The sequence below is a fragment of the Chelon labrosus genome, assembly GCF_963514085.1.
Source record: "Chelon labrosus genome assembly, chromosome: 4".
Taxonomy (NCBI): domain Eukaryota; kingdom Metazoa; phylum Chordata; class Actinopteri; order Mugiliformes; family Mugilidae; genus Chelon; species Chelon labrosus.
The window spans coordinates 15581628-15599475 of NC_140340.1; the positions used below are offsets into that span (position 1 = coordinate 15581628).

At 41.6% G+C, this 17848-nt stretch overlaps 1 protein-coding gene across 1 annotated transcript; it reads left to right on the forward strand.

Moving 5' to 3' along the window:
* The first annotated feature begins 1225 nt into the window (after positions 1-1225).
* Positions 1226-17528, forward strand: LOC311487001 (CTTNBP2 N-terminal-like protein). The gene is made up of 7 exons (XM_084543080.1): positions 1226-1410; positions 5068-5172; positions 14463-14699; positions 14862-14969; positions 15126-15314; positions 15443-15613; positions 15724-17528. Exons 1-7 carry the CDS (start codon positions 1372-1374, stop codon positions 16687-16689), a joined length of 1815 nt encoding a protein of 604 aa, XP_084399206.1. The 5' UTR covers positions 1226-1371; the 3' UTR covers positions 16690-17528.
* Positions 17529-17848: the final 320 nt, after the last annotated feature.

Genomic DNA, 17848 nt, shown 5'->3' on the forward strand with positions numbered 1-17848 from the left:
GCGCCTGCTCCTAAAAATCACACAGACTCACTGCAGCCCTGCCGACTCGGAGACTGTGCCACCAATCGATAATACTGTAATCCAGCAAATGCGGAAATCAATAAAAGAGATGTTTTTGCTGAAAAAAATAAAAATAATTGGCCTAATCATATAAATGTTAAACAAGTTTTGACAATGTTTCATTGAGCTTCACTGAGTAAAAACCCGACCCATCCGGGCCACATTTGGTTTCTCCCCGGTGTCACCAGGGCACAGATATATGGCCATCAGAACACGGATTAACAGACTGAGGAACAGCTTCTTCCCCAGAGCTACAGCTCCCATCACACCCCAGCTTAACACACACCTTACACGAGCTGCTGGGAAATAAACCTTGAGCAAGAACTTTAATACTGCGGTTCAATAACTTTGAACTCGCTATTCACTGTGTTTTGGTCTGTCTACTTTGTGCACTTTATAACTGCGGCTGCTGTCTTTATTCTTTAACAGTTATATTACTCCCTCCCACTTTGTGATACCTCCTTATACATTTTTTTAACAGCTGTAGCTCATTTTTAGACTAAAAGCTGGATCAAATTGAACCAAGTCCTATGTTAAGCAGTTAAAATCAACTAGACCAGTAAACACCAAAATCCTGCTTTAAACTTTAATGCTTGGTTTTTTAACCCTGGTTTTGGTGTACATATCTGCTCTTATTCTATATTTTATGTGTATAGACTGAGATTTATTTTATTTTATTTTATTTTTTACTTTAATTTTCTTTCAATTATTTAAGTTTGTGTGTTTATGTACAAGAGAGTAAAGTTACCGGAGTCAAATTCCTTGTATGTGGCACATACTTGGCCATTAAAGTTGATTCTGATTCATTAATAATACAATTATATAAAATGCATAGTAGTAAAACATCAAATGACGGTGCAAAAACGTCTGGTAAAGTATTCTGCAGCACTATGCTTACAGTGAATGCAGCACATTGTGTTAAGTAACTGAGAATGTGCTTCTTTTCTTCCACAGCGGAATTTTTTTAATATATATTTTTAATGATGTGTTATGATTAAGATAGCCTTTAAAGCGTATTACTCTCCAGTAAAGTCATTAGAATAGTTTGCGTCCCTTTAAGAGACTCAGGAGGAAACCCAAGAAACACTAAACAAAGAACTCCAGGCAAAATCCAGGAGGCGGGCCGCCATTGGCTCGGCCCATTTCCTCCTAATCTCCATTCTCATTGGTCAGCGCTCCGGGATCCTTCCCGCCTATTGGCTGGCTCAGCTGTCGCTCGTCGCAGTTAACTCGGCCGTCCACGGTTCCGCTGCGTCGGGATCAGAGGACGCAAATCAAGTGAAACAAATCTTCTGACAGGAGAAAAAGTTCATGCTGGAGTTTTCAAAGAGCTCCGAGGGCCACATGAAGGTAAGAAAGAGCCACTGACAACGCCTTTTGTGTTGTCGGCGTGAAGCTGGAGGGCAATTCACAGCGTTTTTAACCGTGTTGTTCAGTGTTAAAGGAAGAAAAGAAGATGTAGCTGGAGTAGTCAAGGCTACAGGCCGAACCGTTTGGTCAGATAAGATGCGTTCAGACTAAATATTTAGCCTTTTCAGACTACTTTCAGTCATCTCCTGACGGTTTGATCTTCATGATAGAGCTCAGTGATTTCACATACGTTGTTCCAGTTGTTAAAAAAAAACAAAACAAACAAACAAAAAAGTTAATTAGCTCAAAAACACAATAGTTTTCACCACCAAACTACTTTATTCAGGTCATTTTAAGACTAGGTTGCAGAAGTCAGAAGATAGGAAGTTAGGTGGAGAAGCATGCAAGTGGCCTGTGCAGAAATTAGGTTGGCTAACAAATCCAATTTAGTATCCAGACATGCTGCATCTGGTCAGCCATCCTGCTTCCTCACACAGCGAGGAAGTTCAGCAGACCTCTCAGACTGGCTCTCAGATTTCCCCCCACTTGACCCACTTCTCATGTTAGAGTTTGTACCCATGTGGGCACCAGTTGTATTTTTTGTTTTCCTTTTTGTTTTTTTGGGAGACTAGTGGTTTTGGTAAAAGATAATGTTGGTTACACAAAACTATTGCGCCGTCTTAATTCCTTGTCTTGAAATTATTTTGGAGCTGTCAAAATAACAGATTGAAATCTAATACTATATTGTCTAAATCTATAAATGATTGAATTTAAGCCCTAACCTAGACCTAAATCTGTATTTAACAGTTTACTGTAGGTTTATACCTGTTGTCTGTGGCAACATTTGTGCACTAGTGAATTTGTATTGACAGAGTTTAAAGTCCCATCCACCTATAAAGCATTTTGCTTGTCACCCATTTTCTTGTATATTTCTCACCCCAAATGTTTCTGAGTGAAATAAGCCGATTGTTAAAAAAAAAAAAAAATTAAAAAAAGTTTTATTTGGGGAACTCTTTGTGATATGTCTATCAGATGTATCAGTCACTCTATTGGTCTTTGCATCATTTGAGTCACCTCAAAATTGAGATCAAATGATTTTTATTGCTTCCATTAACTTTAAATGGTCTCTTGTTGCCGCTCATGAAGGGCGCAGATGTAGCAACAGAGGCAGAGTAGTCTACAGCAATCCAAAGTAAGGTTGAGCCTGTGGTAGACAAGTGAGTGAGCGGGAGTTACTAATGTAACCCAGGTTCTATGAACTTGCCACCTCTGACAATCAGAAAGAATACGATACGAATCGAAGAAGTATTAAGTATTCTGATGCTCCACGTAAGAAACAGCCTTCCGAGGAAGGATTACGGTCTTAATAAGAGAGCAATCACTGGTGAAGACAAACACATGTGTATCTGGCGCACACACAGGTGTGGAAAGCAGTGAAAGAACACTGTAGACTGTTGGGATATGTCATACGCATGTGTTGACAGTTTGTGTAATTACTGCCAGAAAATTAAGGCAATAGTTACACATTGTAGCCTTGAATAAAAGCTACAATACAACCACTATTTAAAAATGGAGTGCACATTCCAAACCTTACTTAAGTAAACGTATGATATCAGACAGTGAACTGGTACTAAAGAGCTAGTTTAAATACTGTGAGGTAATTTACTACATAACAATTCTTTGTGTTCTGTATTGTTCTCGAATATTGCCGGTATGACTCTTGCTGTGATTCATCTTGAGCTTGAGAAATACTCCTGAGGCTAAAAGAAGGGGGATTTTTAATGGACCTTGGTAGGATTAGGGCGAAGGAGTTTTCCTATACCCTTACACGGAACACAGACAGAGCTACTCACAAATCGAGGGCCTCTTTGCTCTGGAGCAAACGTTTCTGCGTTTAAAAGCCGCTGTGTGTTTTTAAGAAGTTTTCTGTGTTGCAGACGAGGCACATGGCCGACCAGGCTTAAAACAAACACGGATAAAAGGATTACGAACGCAGGGCTTTCGGAAGTGAAGCCAGGAGACCGTGTGGGAATATTTGTTTTTCTCATGCTATAACTCCATATTTGCGCACCCTCATGATCACCAACTGTAACTCAGGGGATTAGGTGGAATCATTTTAAAATGATGAGGATCTAAACAAGTACAATGACACACTCCCGTCGGTCCAGACATTTCTCATAACGCAGTGCACACTCTTCTCACAGTGATTATGGTGGCCTGTGAAATTAGCAAGCAAGCCTGTAAACCAAAACCAAGGGAGGTGTGCATGCTGTAGTTTAATTAGCATCTTACCCTTGTGGTTAAGCCACAGACCATGAGTGCTGCTGGAGGCAGAACTAAAACTCTGTGTGCCTTCTTTGTGAGAGGACGCTGCTGTAGGCTGTTGGTGCAGTTCACCAGGGTCACAGCTCATTCCTCTACTTACTTCTGCTTACCGTTCTACAGAGGTGTCACGTAAATGCCCATTTGTCACGGCACTGTTCGTTTTCAGGCTTCTTTGTTGCTCATGCTACTGAAGATGAATAGTAAATATTGTAGCGTCCTTGCTCAGATGTTAAAGGCCAGGGGCTCCTGTCTCTCATTATGCTGCTCGAAGAGATCAGCCCACCCTCTCCTGATGACTTCACGATGTGGAAAGTTGTGGTGACCGCAGAGTGCTCAGAGCAGAGCCTGTTGAATGAGTGCTAGTTCAGGTGTGGATCGCATTCTAGCAATGGCAGATTTTTTTTTTTTTTGTAATAATCAAGTAGTAAGTCAGTGTAGTACTCATCTGTTCTACATGTCCCACATGACAATCCTCTGAAAAGGATGCTTAGTGTAATAACACGAACAGCTTTGATCACATTTCAAAGAGAGCCCTGCATATGTTCAGTTGGGCAGAGTGTGGTTGGATGTTTGAGATGTGGACACCGCAGGGCTTGTCAGGAGGACCCACACAGCTGTGAGATTAGAGCGCAGAGGCACTACAAAGAAACCACACCACGTTTCCAACACAAAACGGCTAGCTGTCACACATGTGCCCATTATGAACGGAGCACGCAGCGGGAAAACAAAACAAAGTGATATTATATTTAAAATGCTAAAGTTACATGCATGTTATCAATCAGCTGGCTCTAATGCAGCGGGAACAGTTTGAAAAATGGAAGAGGAGCAGTGTCCTGTTTGATATATGAGCTGTAGTCAGCATGTGCCGCTTCCATGTTAGTGAGGAACCTACATGCAAAATGTTGACCCAACACTTCATTTGCTAAATATTTATCACGTCTTTAAAGAGATACTCGGTGTAGGTCTGAATTATTACAAAACTAACCAGTCTGGTTCCCTTTAATACTCCAGTGCCTTGTGAAATTACTCCTCCCAAGATAATAACCACATAGACATGGAAAGCCCATATATCAGTGGACTAGACCAGAGAAGTCTGTCTCAGTGTCTGATTTGGGGGAAATTGGAAAACACGGGTCTTTGTTTCAGGATGAAATGCAATAACTGAGAAATTATTGCATAGTTTAGAGAAAACAAGAAGCAGTGATTAATAGTTGTAGTTGCAGCATTATCTGGTAAAATAAATGACAGTACAGGTTTGTAAATTATTAACTACTAAACATGTAAGTTTGACAAAATAAACAAGTCGTCTCTTTCTATCTTTTGCCTTCACAGTCCAAACTGAACATGGACAGTTTGACCAAGACAGACTTGCTGATGCTTTTCAGCATCCTGGAGGGAGAGCTGGAGGCCCGGGACCTCGTCATTGAAGCCTTAAAGGTATCCATCATCAGTGCTGGTAACATAGTTATAAAGCTGAAGTGATACTCCACGCGTTTCGGTAAGGGAAGTGATTGAGAAGTGATAAACTGTTCATAGAATATAGTCAAATCACCCCGGCCTTATTTCAACCAGTTGTACTTCCCATTAATGTGGCTATTGTGGCTCTATAGGTCATGCAAACTTCATCAAACTTCCACTCATGACTTTCATTGTTGAGGGGGAAACAAGGAGTTGCACAAAGTGTGCAGTTTAAAAAAAAACTTGATTTTTTTACATAACCAATTGATATTGACAGAAAATAATCACAGAAACAGGCTGCCATGAACAACCCTTTTGCTTTGAAGACCAGATAAACTTGCTCTATGATCTTTCATCACTCATGCGGCACATGACAAATGTAAGCATACAGCATGTAGTCATAATAGTTTTCGAGACAAGTAATGCTGCTATTGTAGATTCAGGTGCTTACATTGACAGTTTGAGATCATTTCTCTGCTGTGAAAAAAACAAACAGTGACAGCTAATTTTAAAGCGGATACATATTCCGTAGCTTTTTATGAGGAGAGTTGATGCATGCAGATTCCTACAGAGTTATATTTATCGCAGGAAGCAGTACACACACTCAGTTTTGGTGACACCTGGACGTCAGATTTACATATTAGTAGTATATTGTACACTCATGCTTCATGGTGTCCGGTTGCAGATAATCTTCTTAAAGATCTGACAACAACAACAATCAGTCAATGGTAGCACTTTCTTGTAAAATAAAGTCATTAGACTATTAGACTAAACAGAAAGCCGTTTGAAATGGGCAGAGCTGTTTGTCTGAAGCTAATATTCCTCTGGCTTTGTCCAATTTGCTCTAAGTAAACTACTCTCTATTCCTCTGGAGGATGAAGTGAATCTTTTGGGGCACCGTCTCATAATAACATAAGCTGAAATGAGAAGACGCTCCACTGAACTTGAACATAAACTCAATTAGAAATAGCCCCAGCGTAGAGTACACTCAGTTTGACAAGAAGCAGCCAGGTCCAAACTTAAGACGCCTTGGCAGGCTTAATGCTGCATTTCAATTAAAGGATTGTCAGGCTATTTTCCCATACCGAGTCTTTACCGTGCCACGTCCTGCAGGAACACGTGCTTTCTGTGACACTTGCATTGCCTTAAGCATGTTTTGTCAACACAGTAACACCCTGTCAATGTGATGCTAGACCACAAATTTAAGATAAGCAGTGAGTAAGCAGCTTAGTAATTTAGCATTTCTGTAGAAGATGGGTGTGCTTTTCTTCTTACAACTCAGTCAGCAGAGCTCTCTCCATTAATATTAAAGCTTTACAGCCATTACACTCTTGGAATGCTATTCACTGTGTTGGTGTAAAATGCAACACTGAAAGAAATAACAGGAGAGGACTAGAGAGCAGCCGTGCTAAGAGAGCCTACTGCTCAGTGTTCATGTGTTGTGTCTAGACCGCATTCCTACATCTCTCCTGGGATATGGCCATCTAAGGCAAGAAGACTTACAGCACGCTGGATGCCCGATGACTCAACGTGAGCTAGAGTAGGAGTGAACAAATAAACATTGGCCTTAACTGGAGCTTGAGGGGAATGTGACTGGCCTTCTCTCACGGTTCCATCGGCACAAACTATTACCTTCAGAAAAAAATGTATGTTAGCGGCACAACGTTTTATTCCAGTTAGGAATTTTAATCACCGCACGGAAGGATTTCTGTTTTCGTGAACGTGTTAGAAAACGTGAAAACACGAGTTTATACCTTTCTGCCGTTCAGCTGTTAAGGACTTGACAAGGTCGAATCTTGAGTCTAGACTTCACATGAATGTAGATTCACATTATAGCAGGTCCCCGGGACTCTTTTGTTTTCAGAAATGCTTGTGGCATGGATCTATGAATGGTTTGTCTGTCGGTTCACCAATGTAGCTGACCTAAAATAACAAAACTGATGTTGGATGGTTTGCACTGACATTTCACACAGACATTGATTGTTCTCAGAGGGTGAATACTACCAGCAGTTCAACAACTCTCTAAAACAGTGAAACACCTCAACTTATACATGATGGGCATTCCCCAAATCTTGTGCTGATATTCCAGGAATCTACCTATAATGCATCTGTAAGGTTGACACAGTAATGAATGTGTCAACCTTTAATAAACATTAATAAATGTGTCAACCTTCGCCTTTGTATAAATTGTAGTAGCTTCGTCCGTCTGGAAACCTAATGGTTTGATGACATAGCCTCTGGGGGTTAGCAGCCAATGTTTTATGCTTTCAAGTGCATCCCTCAGATGTCCAGGAAACAAATAATGGTTACCCAGTTAAGACTTCCTTGTTGTGTACACAGATCATTGTTTTCGGTCCAATGAGAAACTCGAGATGCGAGAATGGAGTTGAGAAACACAACATCTACAAACAGACAGTTTGCACTCAGTCAGCAGTTTATTTAAGGTGTTTACTTTTATGAACAACACTGACAGGGTATGACAGCATGTTTTACCTCTTCTGCTCTTCGCTTTGAATGTTTACCTGCATGCAACTAAACCCTGCTCAGTTAGAAACATAATCCAGAGAGCTTCCAGTACCAACATCTTGTCCTTGCCTACAGATTCTGCACATCCACGTGCTGATATATGTTCATAGAGATTACAACTTGGGTGATCCTTTCACTTTTTATCTAGTGACACCTTCAGGTCAGAGTTCTAGTTTAGAAGAAGAAGAAACTTTATTGTCCTTGGGCTTTAAATGTTTTTTGTTTTTTAAATAAGACTATCTTACCCAACCATTTGTAAAACGCACACAAGAGCGGTGAGTACATTTGGAGCAGTGCACAGTTGCATGCATCTCTGGTTTTCGACCAAATACCTGCAAACAACTGCAAAACTAATCTCCATCACCCTCAGCTATATTTTGTGCTCAGCGCTTATTAGCAAATGTTAGCACATCGGCCAGCAGTAGTTAAAAAAGGAAGTCCAGTCTAAAGTGTCGTGTCACCACTACACTGTCATTGTCATGTGAAAACTATTTATCTTAGATACCATGGCAATAACAACAGCATGCAAAGCAGATTTCTTTCAATACATCTCTACATACATACATAATAACCTGTTCGTGTCTTTGACTTCAGTGACTTTTGTGTTAACTAAACAACCGGCTTGCTATGTTGCACTTAGTAGTTGTGTACATTTGTAGTCACCGTTCTCAGTGTTTTTAAAGATACTTATCATCGATTTTCTACAGGATAAAGTGTAATAACAGGATGTGAAGTTAATGGTGTGGTTTTTTTTTTTTTTTATGGCATTCTATATTTAATTATGCAGAACTATCAGTGGCATTCTAACTATCCGCTGCATTTTTCCCCCTGTGACTCACTTCTGCAGCTGCTCACACTGTGGCTTTCAAAAGGAAGTCAGTCGCTGGCAACAGCTTGTATTTGGCACACACGGCCCTGCAGCGATCCAGTAGTCCCTTTGGTTTGGGAAAGAAATATGAGTCTTTACTTCAAGTTCAAAAGGGACTGAAATATGGAAATGAGCCTTTAATTAACTGTCGGGTTCACATGGTGTGGTTGACTGGAGCTTCCAAATGGAGCTACTTTAAACAGCTTTACCTTGTGTTTTGTTACATAACAGGGCAGCACTGAAAATAATGTTTCTTGGTCCGAGATGCATCAGCTGATGAGATTTAGTGTCAGTGAATGTAGTACTTTATCAACAGATAGTGGTTTCAGATATCCCTTAATTTAGCAGTGAATGTTAATTACATGCAAGATAATTTCAGACTATTTAGCAATTTGCAGAAGCAGCTTTGAAATATATAGGTCTCTAAGGTAAGGAGCTCATGTATCACCTTCCCTTTGTATTACCTAGATCTTGTCACCAACATCGCACAGCTGAAAGACTCCAGGCATGTGTCAGCAAAAGATAAGCTGGAGTTGAACCATTGTAGCCAAGGCACAAAGACAGCTTCCCAGGCAAAAGCACACAAGTTGCCAAGAACTGTAGCCAACAGACAAAAGGCATGAATAATGAAGCTAGTCTGTGATGCATAACAGCCATGTGCTGAACGGTTATGGGTGTTCTACACATTCAGTACGGTGTAATGAATAAGCTGTGGTCGGTTTTGGGTGCTGCTAGGTATTAAGTAACTTTACAAATGTTTCCTGTAATCCTTCTTTTCACTCCCTACACTTCTTTGCAACAGCAGAGGATTGATGCATCACAAAAACAGCCCCTCTTTGTGTTGTGGAAGTGTGCATCTGTCTGTGTTTAAAGGCTGGGGAGAAAGACGAGAAAGAGAGGCGCAGTCTGTGTTTATGAGTGAGCCTTTGAGTAAAAGGGTTCCTGACAATTTAAAGGCTTAATTATATAGTTATGTGAATGTGTGCACTGTGCAGACCGAGTAAATTAATAATAACCAACGGAAGAATTAACAGTTCTTACAGAAACAGTTCTTGGAAATATATATATATATGTATACACACACACACACGCACTGCCTGACCAAAAAAAAAAAAAAAACCCGCCACCCAAAAAAAGCTTCTGCAATGCCACAAGATTTATTTCCATCCAGTGCTGCATTCATTTTTCACCAAGATCTTGTATTGTTGATGGGACAGTCTGACCACTGCACAAAGCCTTCTCCAGCACATCCCAAAGATCCTCAATGGGGATAAGGTCTGGACTCTGTGGTGGACAATCCATGTGTGAAAATGATGTCTCATGCTCCCTGAACCACTCTTTCACAATTTGAGCCCCATGAATCCTGGCGTCCTGTCATCTATTCCTGTCATCTTGGACTATGCCAATGCCATCAAGGAAGAAAACATCCATTGATGGAATAACCTGGTCATTCAGTATATTCAGTTAGTCAGCTGACCTCATTCTTTGGACACATAACGTTGCTGAACCTAGACCTGACCAACTGCAGCAACCCCGGATCATAGCACTGCCCCCACAGGCTTGTACAGTAGACACTAGGCATGATGGGTGCATCACCTCATCTGCCTCTCTTCTTACTCTGATGCACACATCACTCTGGAACAGGGTAAATCTGGACTCATCAGACTACATGACCCTCTTCCGTTGCTCCAGAGTCCAATCTTTATGCTCCCTAGCAAATTGAAGATTTTTTTCCCCGGTTAACCTCACTGATTAGTGGTTTTCCTAAGGCTACTCAGCTTCAGTCCCAATCCATTGAGCTCCCTTCATATTGCACGTGTGGAACTGCTCTTACTTTCACTGTTAAACATAGCCCCGAGTTCTACTGTTCTTTTTCTTTGATTTGATTTCACCAAACGTTTAAGTGATCGCCGATCACGATCAATCAGGATTTTTTTCCGACCCCATTTGTTCCTCGAAGACGATGGTTCCCCACTATCCTTCCGGTTTTTAATAATGCGTTGGACAGTTCTTAACCCAATTTTAGTAGTTTAGTAGTAGTTAGTTCCTTAGATGTTTTCTCTGCTTGATGCATGCCAATGATTTGACCTTTCTCAAACAGACTAACATCTTTTCCACGACCACAGGATGTGTCTTTAGACATGGTTGTTTAAGAAACGAGAAGCTACTCATTGCGTCAGTTGGGGTTAAATAACCTGTTGCCAGCTGAAAGATAATCACCCATGCAGTAATTATCAAATAGGAGGCTCGTACCTGTTTGCTTAGTTAAATCCAGGTGGTGACTTTTTTTTTGGCCAGGCAGTGTATAAAGAGGACAAACCTGGTGTGACGTCACTGATAGGATCGGGTTCAAAGCTCAGTGGTGGCTCCAGTGGTGCCTCACTCCGCTTAACTGTAACTCACGGCTAATCCAAACAAGCATTAAGAGGTGGCACGTGGGTAGATTGACCTGTGAGAGCACCCACCTGTTACTCAAAATGATGAGTAAGTGATGCATAAATTTGAGCCTCAATACAATTTAAATGGGTAAGTTCTATAGAAATTCACCTCCGTATAGTTGTCATCAACGGATAATTTATAATTTCTTTTTTTTCTTTTTTTTCCACAATATTTTTTTATTAATTTTTCGGTATGGTTACATGATATAATTCACAGAAACAGAAAAAATAAGTAAATAATAAAAAAAATAAAAAATAAAAAAAAAAGCAAAACAAACAAACCAAAAAATGAAACAACAGCTCAGATCCATATAAAGAATACTTGGGATTACAATAATAATATAGTATGCGGTATGAGCACTCAAGAAAACCCCTGCAGCATGATATTGGAGACACTAGGTTCTACATAGTTCAGATAGGGTTCCCACACTTTATAGAATTGGTCTGTTTTTGAATGTAATATACATGTAAGGTATTCTAATGGCACTAGGTCAAATACCACTTTTTGCCAGCCTTTAACAGTTGGTACTTTTTCATCAATCCATTGCAATAAAATATTCTTCCTCGCTGCATAAGTAAGAATACAATACAACCTCTTATTCTGTTTAGATATTAAGCGTCGGCTTGGGAGGCCCAATATGAGAAACAAAGGGTTCATCTCCAGTTCTAAGCCCAATATCTTCGCTATTTCAGATAGCACATTAGACCAATACATTTGCAGTTTCAAACATGACCAAAAACAATGAGTTAGGGTACCAATTTCTGTCTTACATTTAAGGCACATGGGTGAAAAAGTAGGATTGAAGTGATGCCTGCGATTGGGGGATATGTGCATTCTGTGTATGATCTTTAATTGTATGGCTTTAATACGATTGCAAACTGAAACTGATTTAGCATATCTCCAGACTCCCTTCCACTCTTCATCTACAATTGTAATATTTAGTTCATTTTCCCATGTGCCTTTAAGCCTCTGTAACCCAACAGAGGGTGTAGAATATATAGCTGGATAATTTATAATTTCTATAAAGACCAAAACCTTTTTGTGTACCGGACTATAAACATGTTCATTTCTGTTGTAAAGTTGAGCATGTTAATAAATAGCTCTATGTGTTCTAGTGTGTGTCCCTGACGTAGGCGTCAACAATGGGAACTCTGATCTAAGCTAGCTTAATCAGCTAATTTAATCAAACTCTGATATCCAAGCTGATTTAATTTAATCAAGTCTGTAGAGCGATTTCTCTTTGGGCACTTGTCTTCCAAATTAGGTGATGGCTTCGATTAAAGCTTACTATTTTAAGCCATGGTATTTGTATAAATCAGTGTTTCCATTCAAAACAAAACTGCGCCAAACCACAGTGAGTACAAGCTGGGTGACAGTGCAAGGTGCTGAATGACGATTGGACTTCTGATAGCGGCCACACTTAAGAGGCATTTTTGAATTCTCCTGGGCGCCCTGTGTTTTCCTGTTTTCCCTCTTCATGCCACTTGATCCGCCTTCACACCATCCTCAGCGGACTGGATCAGACAACAGCACAAAAGCCTCACAGCCTCGCCCTCCTCACATAGTGCCAATACTGAAGACGCAAATGAAAATGACGATCGTAAATCCTTGAACATTACACAACACGACTTTTCTCTAAACCCGTTCATCTATACTATTTTTCAGATAACAACTGAGTAGAATCAGCCCCAGAAACTTTGAAAGAACTATGTTCATTTGATTTGAGCTCTGTAGACCTGTAGTCAATATTATTACGAGCCTTGGCATTTTTGAGTGCTGTGTCTCATTTTTCCTTCTCAATGCTACATGCAGTTGCTCAGCCTAAATCAGTCTCTGCGTGTGAAATGTCAGACATCTGAGAATCTCAATTACCACTACAAATGTGACATTTGAGTCAATCAGTAGCCTGAGGAAATTATTCATAAATTCTGTTTCTTCAAAACATTAAGGCTAAGGTGCTCGGAGACATTGCACACCATATTAAGCAGAGCAGGTATCCGCCATGATGGCTGATCCACACTATCCAGTTTCTTGTCAGTATCATTATAAAGTTCACTGTATCAGTTAAATTCAGTCACAGTGGGTTTTCTATTTCTATATGGTAATTTACATAAATGAGTTGCAGTTTCTGCCAAAGTGGTATTGAATCCTGCTTGTAACATTGAGTGGTTCAGTATTAGATAATAATAAAAAATAATGGGTTGGTGCAACCCTAGTTAAAAAAAAATAATAGTTCTTTTCAAATATGGTGGCGTTTAGTGGTCACAGTATATCTGCGTGCTCAGCAGTAGGTCTCACCCACACAGGCTCTGTAAGAACAGGGGGATGGCTAAATGTTTCTCTGCAGACCTGTCCACACTCTTGACTACACTTTAAACTTCTCAAGTAATCTTGGTATCAGTCATCAGGAGCTCTGTCCTCACCCTGCCAGAGAGGATACGGTTCTCTCTAATCTCTTGATCCTCTTTTGTTGAAACCTCACTAAGATACACTGCTGGCTCTGCTACAGCCTCTCTCTCTCTCTCTCTCTCTCTCTCTCTCTCTCTCTCTGTCTCTCTCTTTTTCTCACTTCAGGCCTAAAGGCATCTGCTGAACCTGAAATGTCTTGCTTCTATTATCCCTCCTTTGTCATGAGTTAAACAGAGACGAGGTCTACCTTGGCCAAGGCCCAGTCTGGAGCAGCTGTCCAACTAAAGATAGCCAGACATACACCATCTGTTGCTCCTTCCTCCTGCTAGCACGCTTGTATTTTTTTAATGCATTTCCTCTCCCATTCTTTTATCTACTGGTTATTTAGAGAGATGGTGATCATGGTGTACAATTTTAGAATTCCTGTTTTGAAGGGAGAGAAATGACGGCAACACTTGTGCGATGCTGCCTGATTAAGTAGTTGCGAATATAACACATGAGATATTCATTGTACAGACACTTGGAGTAACACTATATAACATACGATACACTAGTACTACTTGTATTCAACATTGCACAAGGATAACAGCATTTGTGAGGAAGTTTGTGCTAAATGCTAATTCCTGCCTGGCAACTCGAAGCAGTGGCAAAGCTGATGTTTAGCAGGTTCATCGTCTTAAGTTAGCATATCAGCAAGAAAATGTGCACTCCATAATAACCAGGTGCATTTATTTTTGCAGGTAATTGTTCATAAAGCAAACTACTTAACAAATTAACTTTTAACCTAATGATGGATGATGCTACTCGATGAACCTCATGGTGGCGCTAGAAGAGGGAGGGATGTGGTGTTACGGTCGGCCCAAATTTCGTGATAATTCATTTAGATGACAAAATTAGAGAGGGTTCCCTTACTACACCAAAGTTATAAACCTTGTGAAAAAAGGCAGTTTAAACGAAAGCTTCAAATATATACGGTTCACTGCCCCTCTGAGTGAACAATCTGACTCTTCTCTTATAATCTCTCCAGGCACAGCGTAAAGAGCTCTTCATCCAGGAGCGCTATGGAAGGTACAACCTCAGCGACCCCTTCCAGGCCTTGCAGAGAGACAGCGAGGCTGTGGGGGGCCAGAACAAGGAGCCCGGCTGCTCCTCCTCCTCCACCTCCAACCCTCTGGTGGTTCTCAAACTGGTGGTGAGCCACTGCAGGAGGATGCAAGAGAAGATGCTGGCCCAGCTGGCTGCAGCTGAGAGCAGGCACAGAAGGGTGAGTCTGGGTGTGTGGGTCTTTGCCACCAGAAGAAAGCTGGTTACTTATGCAGATTTTAAAAAAAGTCTTTGCTTTTACAATGTACTAATCGTATTAAGCAATATTATACAATGTTAGGATGATTCCATTTCCCAATCGGTTCTCCCTTCTGTGTTTCAGGTCATTGCAGACCTGGAGGAGGAGAAGAGACGGCATGCGGAGGACACAGCCGAGGGAGACGACGTCACCTACATCCTGGAGAAGGAAAGGGAGCGCTTACAACAGCAGGTTGCTCTTTAATTAATAGTGATAGGGACTGCACCACAAATATTTATATGTGCTGTGTAAATCGAACAGGAGTCAGTGGCAGAAGCAGCAGCTGCACCACTGTTTATCACTTCTGACTAGTTTTTCTGTTTGTCTGTCTTTGCTTTTTACTTATAGCTGGAATTTGAGCGGAGCCAGGTCCGACGGCTGGAAAAGGAACAGCGGCGGATTACTGACCAGCTAGACGAAGAACGGGCTCAGCACAAACAGCTCTCCTGCGCTTTGGCCAAAGAGTGCAAGTGGGCGAGTGCCAGGGCTCTGGAGGAGGGTCACCGCCTGACTGAGCTGGGCCGCAAACTTGACAAGGTATTAACATTTAGAACTGATGCGACTCCTTCTTCTTCTGTAGCAAACATTCCTTGTGTGTACTGCGTTTTAGGCGATGTTACATTTTCCACTGCTGCTTCACGGACTTTTTTTCCCCCCTCATTTAGGAAAAAGAGGCTTGTCAGGCCCTGAGGAAGGAGCTGGAGGACGAGAGGACGAGAGCTCTCAGGATGGAGGCGAGGGTGGAGGAGCAGCTGGCTGAGTTTGACACGGAGCGCGAACAGCTCCGCTCACGTTTGAAGAAGGAGGAAGCTCATTGTTGTCAGCTTCAGCAACAGGTGTGAACACTTTGACACACTGATCCCTGTGGATTCAACAAATGTGGATTCTCAAATCAAAAATTTCAGCTTAAGAAATTTATATATTTTTTTCACCGTTTTATGATCAGGTGGAAGAGCTGAAGAGGAAGCTGGAGGAGGTGAACGTGATGAAAGAAAGGGGAACCATGACAGCTCCAGTGGAGGCAGAAGCATGCGAGTGGGCTACAAAAGTTCCTCCAGGAAAGACGTTACTAGACACTATTAAGGTTGAGGACATTGCGGAGGACAGAAACCAGCCAAAAGTCAACGGTCACCATTGTCCGATGGAGACCAACGGGCATCACAGTCCAAACAGCGCCGTCTCAGAGAAGATATGCCAACAGAATGGGAATGAAAATCCTCCAAATCCTCAGACACAGATAATCTCCTCCTCCTCCTCTTCCTCCTGCAGTGCTGTTTCCCCAACTCTCCCTCTTTCCTCCCCCTGCGCCTCACCTGTTCTTGCCAAGCGTCCGCCCGGCAGCCCAAATCCTGGAAGCTATCAGTCCCCGTACCAGGCCGGGATCAACCAGCGCTTCCACGCTGCTCGCCACAAGTTCCAGGGTACCACTGACCCAGAGCCACAGCCTGTTCAACCTGCTCTTCCGCTGTCACCAAAGGACCCCTCTCCTGTGACGAGCAGCTCCCTGCCGGAGGCCAGCCCAGTCAAGCAGATGGCGCGCAGCACAGTCACTCAAGTTCTGTCTCGCTTCACCACCGTCCAGCAGAGTGCCACGCCAAAGCTCGCCACCCCGAACAACTCGCCCTTCGGCACAGATTACCGCAGCCTGGCAGCGCCCTTGTCTCCAGTCATTGGAAGGGCCGCAGGGGCGCTAGCCCAGGGAATCAGATCACCCACCATCGCCAGGGCAGACAGAGGCAACCCTCCACCCATCCCGCCTAAGAAGCCCGGTCTAGCCCAGGCCCCTCCCTCCCCTGCCACGGTGCCCAGGTCTGCCAGCCATTTCTCCGACAGCCCCCTCCAAGGCAGCTGTGGCCTCACCTCCAGCCAGGAGGGAGTCAAAGAACTGGACGTGGTGGTTTCATCCAATTAACTGATCATTAGATCCAGCGGTAAACGAGTCGGCTGCTGCTCTGCATGTGGCATCGTGGTTTAATCCACATTTCAGTAATATGACTGAGATATTGTCATTTGCTTATCTGAACAGAGGTCCCTTCAAACACTGTTACACTCTTAGTATTTATTAGATATATTTTAAATATACGCAGAGGAACTATGTTAGGTAGTGTTTAAAGGGCGGTACTAAGGCGCAATTAAAAGGTGCCAATACTGTATCATGGGCACACTATACTGCTCCAGTATATTCCTATTTTTATGGTGACATTTTTACAAACAATACAAACCAGCTCGACTGATAAGGTATTTTATTTTATTTTAACCCTACGATGTCTGAAGTATGTTGCTTTGGTATTATTACAGATAATCAACGGACCAACGTATCTCATTTCAATGTGCACTCATGTTTGTATTTTTATAACATTGTGTAGTTACTTTGATGAATGTTCTTCAGTTATTAATGTAATTTTACTCCGCAGATAATCTGACCAGTGCCGTACTATTGTGTCACACTTTGTTCTCTATTATTTTAATGTCGCATAGTTAATCACGTAGGCTCAGATTATGCCGGCGCCAGATGTTGTTTGATTGGTCATACTGATGAATGTCATGCCTTTATCATTTAAAAGAAACTATTATAAAATAAGTATTTTTTTTGTTGTTAATCATAGCATTAATATCACAACTCTGCTGCCATGTTGTTTGTATCTAACTTTTATCTGAAACTTTACAGCAATCTGTAGGCTGGAAGATGGCATATTTAATAAATTTATCCTGAAGATTATCATGTGTTCATCTGTTTATTATTGATACGCTCAAAGGAACGTGCTGCCAGTAGACAGTGGTTCAGGAATGAATGCCAATAGCAGAGCTGGTCTTATGAGATTAGGCTGTTTGTGTCGCTCGTCTTTTGATCATGAATTAATGTGTCAATTATTCTTAAAACTTGATTAATTCTTTTAAATGTCAGAAAATGCCAGCCTGATTGTATTACCATAGCTCGTTAATGTACTCCATCAAATGTCCAAAATCCAGCAGTAGTCTGTCGGCTGTTGTATAAGCCCCTGTTGAAACAACGAAACTATTTTTAGAATTGCTGCTGATTAACTTTTAACTAAATGATACACCTAATTTAT

What these genes read in the sequence shown, in the direction of transcription:
- LOC311487001 (XM_084543080.1), top strand. Translation starts at nt 1,372, where the DNA reads ATGCTGGAGTTTTCAAAGAGCTCCGAGGGCCACATGAAG. An exon ending in GCTCCGAGGGCCACATGAAG is followed by an intron (nt 1,411 to 5,067) that starts GTAAGAAAGAGC and finishes TTGCCTTCACAG; the next exon opens with TCCAAACTGAACATGGACAG. An exon ending in CTGAGAGCAGGCACAGAAGG is followed by an intron (nt 14,700 to 14,861) that starts GTGAGTCTGGGT and finishes TCTGTGTTTCAG; the next exon opens with GTCATTGCAGACCTGGAGGA.